General features: G+C 43.5%; 1 protein-coding gene across 1 annotated transcript; it reads left to right on the top strand.

Annotated features, from left to right (window-relative positions):
- The first annotated feature begins 2,587 nt into the window (after positions 1-2,587).
- On the top strand, positions 2,588-8,075 carry LOC142612114 (uncharacterized). The gene is made up of 4 exons (XM_075784238.1): positions 2,588-3,355; positions 3,467-4,859; positions 4,923-5,717; positions 7,993-8,075. The coding sequence occupies exons 1-4, from the start codon at positions 2,588-2,590 to the stop codon at positions 8,073-8,075; spliced, it is 3,039 nt and encodes a 1,012-aa protein (XP_075640353.1).
- The last annotated feature ends 716 nt before the right edge of the window (positions 8,076-8,791 follow it).

Below are 8,791 nucleotides of genomic sequence, written 5' to 3'. Positions count from 1 at the left end.
GTTCTTCATGCGTAATTACCCGAATTATTCTTGACATTAATTTTTTCACATTTGATAATTAATGAATTTAGGTTTTTTAGGGGTGGTTTAATTAGAAAAAGTTAAACAAAAGGCTCATTTATGGGGCTGGACATATAGATTGGGCTGAGAGATTGGTTTAAGTGAAGAAATGATATAGGTGTTGAGCCCGAGCCTATTTCAACTTCTTTTTTTTTTTTTTTTTTGTTGATACAAGCCTGTTTCAACTTTGAATGGACTGTAGGTAGTTCTATAAATGCTCACCGCATCTATGGCCCAAACATTGGCCGGTCCAATAAAACTCAGCCCATAGTTAACCATATAGGCCTAGGTCTAGCACAATCCATAACTACCCCTCATGAACACCGAAAATTATATCTTGCACCCGGCATATATGCCGGGTGCAGGATATATGCCGGGTGCAGGATATACCGGCTCCATGAACACAACACAAGCAAGATGGCGTAATGTATCTACTATCACTACCAAGCAAGGATGAACAAGTAGTTTTTGACAACTCCAGCGGCTCTAGGATTTTTTTTTTTTTCTTAGCGTCATTAAAAAATTTAAATAACACAAAAATTATTATATTAAACTATAATAAAAATTAATATATCGAACTATAAATTTTTTTTAAAATGTCACACGTAAATACATAACGTTTTACCATTTCTTTCTACAAGTTTTCATATTTTGAAATCTTTGATAATTAATTATAAATTGTCATTATCTATTGTCAATGTAGGCAGATGTAACCATTTTATTTTATTAAGTTTGTATAATATTTTTATTTTTATGCAATTGTAATTATCTGTGAGGTTCCGAGGACCCAAGAACCCGAAGACCCGAGGAAAGGAAGGCCGACATGCATTAAGCAAGATGAAGTAAAGGAGTAAGGGAAGTTACCTGGAGATACCCGAAGATGAAGTGGCATGGGCGCTGCTGACATAAGAGTTATAAATATCCGAAGGTGGCAGGCTAATTTAGAGGGTTGCATTAAATGCCCGACAACAACCATTCTGGTCGCATTAATTAGAAGTACCAACTTAATCCGTTGCATTAATGTAGATATGACCTGAACAGTGCTGAACGCAAAGTTAGAACTCTGCTCCATTACCGACAGACAGGTGTCAGGGGGAAAAACATAGTAGATTGCGAGGTGTAAAGCCACGATGAAAGGAACAAATGATATAAATAGGAGTCAGGACACTACGGAGAGGGGACTTTTTGTTGTTGGACCCTCTCTACCAAATATATTGTATAAGGATCTTTGATCAAGAAACTTGCCGTAGGCGTTTTAACGAGTTTGTGAATTTTAGGTCCTTACAATTGGCGCCGTCTGTGGGAACAACAACGTAGTATAGGAATAGATGGCTGAAGCGTACCAAGAAGGGGAAGAATCAGTAAGTTCACGAAGCAGGGACGTAGCGGTAAGTCTCCAGCGTGACAAAGGGAAAGGACATACCTCAAGAGTGGTGAAAGTACATAATGGCGGTCAGGGGGCTGAGCAGCAATCACTGACTGAGGGACATATGTCTCGGGATGATGTATTGCAACATATGCAATCTGAGATAGCTTACTTACGCAAGTGCATGGACAGTAGGAAGCGGAGTCGTAAGAGTAACGCTAGCTCTTCCAGTGACAGTTCGGAAGCGAACCTCAGAGGAAGGGGTCCCCTAGTGTTTGAGCCTACTCGAAGTGTTACCCGTGTCAGTGTGTCTTCGGACGTTAGGGCAAAGCAGCAGAAGGAGACAAGGATGCCTGATACTGATGGGATATATGCGATGATGGAAGTGATGCAATGGGTAAAGCCTTGAGGCAAATTTCCAAATCCCCTTTTGTGGCCAGGATAAATAGGGTAAAGCTACCTCGTAGGTTTTCACAACCCATCTTTACTATGTATAACGGGAGGACTGACCCTGTAGAGCATGTTAGTCATTTTAGTCAGAAGATGGCCGTTTATTCGAGTAATGAGGCATTGATGTGCAGAGTTTTTCCCTCCAGTTTGGGGGCCGTGGCTATGAGGTGGTTTGATGCTTTGGCAGAAGGTTCTCTGAGGTCTTTTGAGGAATTGACTAGGGCATTTGGAGCAAGGTTCATAACTTGTACTAGGATTCCAAAACTCTTGGATGCTCTACTGTCTATGTTTATGAGGGAAGGCGAAACACTCAAAACCTATTCTGACCGATATTGGAAAATGTATAATGAAATTGATGGGGATGTGGAGGATGTAGTCGTGAGGACTTTCAAGGTGGGTCTTCCCACGGAGCATGGGTTAAGGAAGTCTTTGACAATGAAGGCCGCGGTAGATATGCGTCAACTCATGGATCGGATAGATAAGTATAAACGGGTGGAAGAAGATCAAATGCAAAGCAAATGAAAAATGAAAGGGTATCTGGAGAGTAGGGATCTTCGGGTAGGGGGGTTTCAAGGTAGTCGGCCCAAACGAGACTTTCCAAGTCATCCGAGGACCGCCGAGTCTCCTCTAATTAACTCATTATTTAAGGAACCCGTGCATCATATACTGGAGAAAATTCAGCATGAGCCATATTTTAGGCCACCCAACAAGATGAGTGGAGATGCATCTACGAGAAATCAAAACCTCCACTGCCATTACCACCAGGATAAGGGACACACCACGGAGGATTGCCGGACATTGCGCGATCATCTGAATCACTTGATTAAGGCTGGAAAGATCAATCATTTATTGGTTAATCAGGACGGGAAAGGGGGCCAGCAAGGCACTCGGAAATATTGGGGTCAGGCCCCTCAGCCATCGCTAGGCACTATTAACGTCATCTTGGCTCAGCCGAGAGGGGAGTTTGGGACACTTTCTTGGGTCATGACTATTCAAAACAGTTGTGGGAATGACGTCATGGACGAAAGTAATCAAGTCGATAAAAGAATGAAGTTCTCGGGGACGCCGGTATTGGGGTTTTTCGATAAGGACAAAGAGGGCACATATCAACCCCATGATGACGCCTTGGTGGTGACGGTTCGTATTAGAGGATATGATGTAAGGCGAGTCTTGGTGGATGATGGAAGCGGTGCAGAGATCATGTATCCTGATTTGTTTAAGGGTTTGAAGTTGAAAGATAAAGATTTGGAAAAGTATGATTATCCGTTGGTCGGTTTTGATGGGAAGATGGTAATCCCACGAGGAATGATTAAGTTACTTGTACAGGCGGAGGGTTTCGAAGTACAGGTGAACTTCATAGTTGTTATGGCATACTCCCCGTACACGGCCATTTTGGCTAGACCATGGCTGCATGCAATGGAGGCAGTTTCATCTACTGTACATGTGATGGTGAAGTATCCTATACGAGGAAATGTGGGAGTATTACGTGGCAGTCAAATAGTAGCCAGGCAATGTCTAACATCTGCCACTATTCGAACATGCCGAGGATCGTTGGAAGGGGAAGTTCTTGAAACATCATAGCAATTAAAGGAGGCTGCTCGGGAAGTCGGCCTAGATGAGGATGAAGGCTCTGCCGAGCAGCTAGACAGGGTAATTATTGGGGTAGATAAAGAAAAATATTTCCAAGTCGGGTCCAAGCTGCCGATACAGGAAATAGAGGAGTTGGTTCAATTCTTGCGGGATAATATTGATGTTTTTGCATGGACGACTTATGACGTACCAGGAATTAATCCAGAAGTTATTTGCCACCATTTGAATATTAACCCCCATGCGACGCCTAGACAGCAACCTCCTCGGCGAGCATCTCAAGAGCACGCAGAGGCAGTTAAAGAGGAGGTTGGTAAGCTAAAGCAAGCTGGTGCGATCAAGGAGATCTTCTATCCTGAGTGGCTGGCCAATACTGTCGTGGTAAAAAAGAAGAATGGGAAATGGAGAGTCTGTGTTGACTTTACAGACTTGAATAAGGCATGTCCCAAGGATCCCTTCCCTATACCCAGAATTGATCAATTGATGGATGCAACTGTGGGGCACCCCCGAATGAGCTTCTTGGATGCATTCCAAGGGTATCATCAGATCCCTTTATCATCGAATGATCAGGAGAAGACGGCTTTTCGTGCCCCTAATGGTAACTACCATTACCGAGTGATGCCCTTTGGTCTAAAGAATGCAGGATCCACTTATCAACAGATGGTTACCAGAATGTTTGATGCGCAGTTGGGGCGTAATATGGAAGCTTATATCGATGACATGGTAATTAAAAGTAAGAGGACAGAAGACCATTTGACAGATTTACAGGAGACCTTCTCGGTGTTAAGAAAGTATAAGTTACGCTTGAATGCATCAAAGTGTTCCTTTGGAGTGGGCTCGGGAAAGTTTTTAGGGTACATAATTACCCATCGGGGAATTGAAGTTAATCCCGACCAGATTAAGGCTGTCTTAGGCTTGCATTCTCCTCGTAATCCGAAAGAAGTGCAGAAGTTGGTTGGTATGATTGCAGCATTGAACAGGTTCATATCTTGGTCCGCAGACAGGTGCCGCCCATTTTATCGCCTTTTGCACAAGTGGAAAGATTTTCGGTGGACTGATGAATGCAACTTGGCTTTCGAGGACTTAAAGCAATACTTATCTAGACCACCAATATTATCAAGACCCGAGAAGGAAGAAGTGTTATATGCTTACCTAGCCGTCACAAATCATTCCGTAAGTCTTGTCTTAATACGGAATGATGATGGGGTCCAGAAACCAATATATTATATCAACAAGTCTTTACAGGAAGTAGAACAGCGATATCTACTGTTGGAAAAAGCGCTTCTAGCTGTGGTGCATGCAACAAGGAAATTGCCCCATTACTTCCAAGCTCACACCGTAGTAATACTCACTCAATTGCCTCTGCAAGCTATCATGAGGAAGTCGGATTACACGGGTCGTGTAGCAAAGTGGGGAACCAAACTGGGAGCTTATGATATCAAGTATATGCCTCGGACAGCTATCAAAGGGCAAATCCTTGCCGACTTCGTGGCCGAGTTCACGGAAGGTCAGGTTAACCACGAAAATACCATGATGACAGTAATGTCCATTGGAATGGAAAACGTCACTCCTTGGGAAGTCTACACGGATGGGGCATCAAATCGAAAAGGAGCTGGGGTTGGTGTCGTGCTAATATCTCCCGAAAAACTAGTCATTGAAAAATCATTGAGGTTGAGATTCTCAGCCACTAATAATGAGGCCGAGTACGAGGCTCTCTTGGTGGGCGCCCAAATGGTTAAACACTTGGGAGGAAAGGTAGTAAGGTTGTTTTGCGATTCTCGATTAGTGGTAGGGCAAGTTAATGGAGAATTTGAGGCAAAAGATGAACGAATGAAAAGCTATCTTAAACGAGTCCAAGGGGTGTTAGGTTTGTTTGAGAGTTTCAAGATACAACAAGTCCCAAGGGGACATAACACTCATGCTGATTCATTAGCGATGTTAGCCACTTCACTGGGTTCGAAGTTACCGCGTATGGTCATGGTGGAGGATTTACTGACCTCTAGCTTGACCAGCATCTCGGCAGTACGGGTTCACAGCATTCATGTAGGCCCAAGCTGGATGGACCCAATTATAGCTTTCTTGCAGCACGGAATATTACCTGAAGATGGAACAATGGCCGAGAAGGTACGAAGAAGCGCTCCCCGTTACTGGCTATCAGAGGAGCAAAAACTTTATAGGCGTTCCTATGCGGGGCCGTACCTGCTTTGCGTACATTCTGAAGCCGTGGAACCTTTGCTGGAAGAATTGCATGAAGGTGTGTGTGGGAGCCATACTGGAGGAAGATCATTAGCTCATAGAGCCATGACTCAAGGGTATTGGTGGCCAAGCATGCAGAGAACCTCTCAAGATTATGCCAAGAAATGTGATCAATGTCAAAGATTCGCACCAAATATACATCAACCGGGAGGTAACTTAAATCCGTTGTCCAGCCCATGGCCCTTCGCTAAGTGGGGTTTAGATATCGTCGGACCTTTTTCTCGGGCAACGGGTAATAGGAGATGGCTCATTGTCGGCACGGATTACTTCACGAAATGGGTTGAGGCCGAGCCATTAGCCAACATTAGGGATGTGGATGCGAAGAAATTCATCTGAAAAAATATCATAACTCGCTTCGGCATCCCTCATACCTTGATTTCTGATAATGGGCTTCAATTTGATAGCAAGGCTTTCCGGCGGTATTGCGCAGAAATGGGAATAAGAAATGGATATTCAACACCGTCCTATCCTCAAGGAAATGGTCAGGCCGAAGCAACAAATAAAGTCATCTTGGCAGGTTTGAAGAAACGATTGGATGATGCTAAAGGAGGCTGGGTAGAAGAATTACCTCATGTATTATGGGCTTATCGCACTACACCTTGAAGATCGACAGGCGAGACTCCCTTTTCAATGACGTATGGAATGGAAGCTATAATACCATTAGAATCGGGTTTTCCCACCCTGAAGTCCGACCAGTATGACGAAGCAAGCAATCACGAGAGGATGTATGGTTGTTTGAATACTATTGAGGAAAGGAGAGAAATAACCAATGTGAAGATGGGCAGCTATCAGCATAAGCTCAAGCAGACATACGACAAGGGAGTTAGGTCCAGGCCCTTGGTACCAGGAGACTTAGTACTGAGAAAAGTAGTGGGGGTAGCAAAAAATCCTGCTTGGGGAAAGTTGGGTCCTAATTGGGAGGGGCTGTATAAAATTACCTCAATAGCAGGTATAGGGGCTTATCGTTTAGAAGATCTGGATGGAAGGGTGATTCCTCGCCCTTGGAATGTAAATAACTTACGACGTTATTATTATTGAGAAAAGAACCTCTTTTTGTGTTAAAAGATGTGTATGTGTGATTTCCATTCGTATCAATTCAGCATCAATCAAAACATAAGTGTTAAACTGACCTTAGTTCTTGTTCGGCTCCTCGAGCCACAAGTCTAAGAGAAATTAGTCACTTGCAAAAATCACAAGTGTTAAACTGACCTTAGTTCTTGTACGGCTTCTCGGGCCACAAGTCTAAGAGAAATTAATCACTTGCAAAAACACAAGTGTTAAATTGACCTTAGTTCTTGTTCGGCTCCTCGGGCCACAAGTCTAAGAGAAATTAATCACTTGCAAAAATCACAAGTGTTAAACTGACCTTAGTTCTTGTTCGGCTCCTCGGGCCACAAGTCTAAGAGAAATTAATCACTTGCAAAAACATAAGTGTTAAACTGACCTTAGTTCTTGTTCGGCTCCTCGGGCCACAAGTCTAAGAGAAATTAATCACTTGCAAAAACACAAGTGTTAAACTAACCTTAGTTCTTGTTCGGCTCCTCGGGCCACAAGTCTAAGAGAAATTAATCACTTGCGAAATCACAAGTGTTAAATTGACCTTTCTTGTTCGGCTCCTCGGGCCACAAGTCCAAGAGAAGTTAACCACTTGCACAAATATAAGTGCAAAACTGATTTTTGTTCGGTTCCTCGGACCATAATTCAATAGTCATAAATCCAACAAGATCAAGGCTAAGGAATCTCAAGCAGCTAAGCATTAGCATAAACAAACCATTAAGCCTTGTCGCTCGTTAGCATATTGAATTTCATGCCTTCTTTTTCAAACGTCAAAAAAGGTTAGGTGGTGAAATTATGGTGCCCAAGTTAAGCCTTTTGTGTTTCTTAAAGTCACAAGTATAATGAGCAACTTTGAAGTGATATTATGATTGTTAATTTAAGTAAGCTTTTATCTGGATGCGTACAAAGTGACAGTTAGATGGCAGCGCATTGCAATAAGAGTTGTGCATGACACAAAAAGAGAAAGGCTAATACTAATTTCTTAAAAAGTATTCGTTACAAAAATGGGGCAATCATATAACCCCTTACATCCGTAAAAAAAAAGAAGAGAAGAGGATAATAACAAAAGAATGACTAAGCAACAGGCTGCTTGTCTTTTCTTTTTTCTGATTCTTTATCTTTTTTCTTCTTTTTTGGCTCTTCAGCCACATCACCCTCAATTACTTCTTCCACGGGCTGAGCTGTGGGAGAGGGATCTTTTGTGGCTACTGCATCAGAAGGATTAGGAGCAGAGATGGGCACTGCAGGATCACTTATCGGCGTTGGGGGAACGGGAGCTAAGCGCAATGCTGGGGGATAGTAAATGTTATCGGGAGCTCGGAGTACGGCGTCAGCATCTACCCAAGCAGCGTCTAAAGCACGGCCCTACACCTCCGAGCAGAACGCTCTGGCGACCCCTCTAAGTTGGGCAGTTAAGCTGTCAGAGGCTTTTTTCATTCCAGCATCGTACGCCGCTTGCTCAGCAACGGCCTGTTCCTGCTCCTTGGTAGCAAGCAATCCTTGCACCTGTTTGAGCTCGACAACAGTGAGGGCGAGTCTGCTTTGAGCCTGTTTTTGGGCCTCAAGAGCAAGATTTGCTTGCGACTCATAACTTTTCAGGACCGACTCAGCATTCTTGTGAGCTTTTTCTACCTCGGACAGGCGAGTGAGGGTCTCTTTTAAATTTAACTCGGCCTCTTTTTGTGCCTTCACTGCCGCCTCGGCGTTATGATCAGCTTTTCGGGCAAGATCCAATGAGTGATCTACCCACTCCTCAGCCATAAATGAAGCCTGGACCGCCTATGATACATTCGAATTAATAAAGTTAGTCATCATAAAGAGTTAAACTCATAAATGGAATGTGCAAAGACTTAGAGAATACCCTGGCCAAATCCTGTTTTAAAGACAGGAAAACTTCTCTCTTGCGGAAGGACCGCAACTCGGCCATATCTTAGGGAAGGCATAGAGCCTTCTCCAAACACTCGGCCACCAAGCTCGAGCTTCCCTTCTTCGGGTCCCTCAAGTTAGCATCATCCA

Source organism: Castanea sativa, chromosome 10 (assembly GCF_040712315.1).
Source record: "Castanea sativa cultivar Marrone di Chiusa Pesio chromosome 10, ASM4071231v1".
NCBI classification, from domain to species: Eukaryota; Viridiplantae; Streptophyta; class Magnoliopsida; order Fagales; family Fagaceae; genus Castanea; species Castanea sativa.
Note: the sequence above shows the minus strand (reverse complement) of the source record. Positions and strands in the feature narration are given on the sequence as shown.

What these genes read in the sequence shown, in the direction of transcription:
- LOC142612114 (XM_075784238.1), top strand. Translation starts at nt 2,588, where the DNA reads ATGAGTGGAGATGCATCTACGAGAAATCAAAACCTCCACTGCCATTAC. An exon ending in GAGGAAGTCGGATTACACGG is followed by an intron (nt 4,860 to 4,922) that starts GTCGTGTAGCAA and finishes TGCCTCGGACAG; the next exon opens with CTATCAAAGGGCAAATCCTT. An exon ending in GCTGGAAGAATTGCATGAAG is followed by an intron (nt 5,718 to 7,992) that starts GTGTGTGTGGGA and finishes CTACTGCATCAG; the next exon opens with AAGGATTAGGAGCAGAGATG.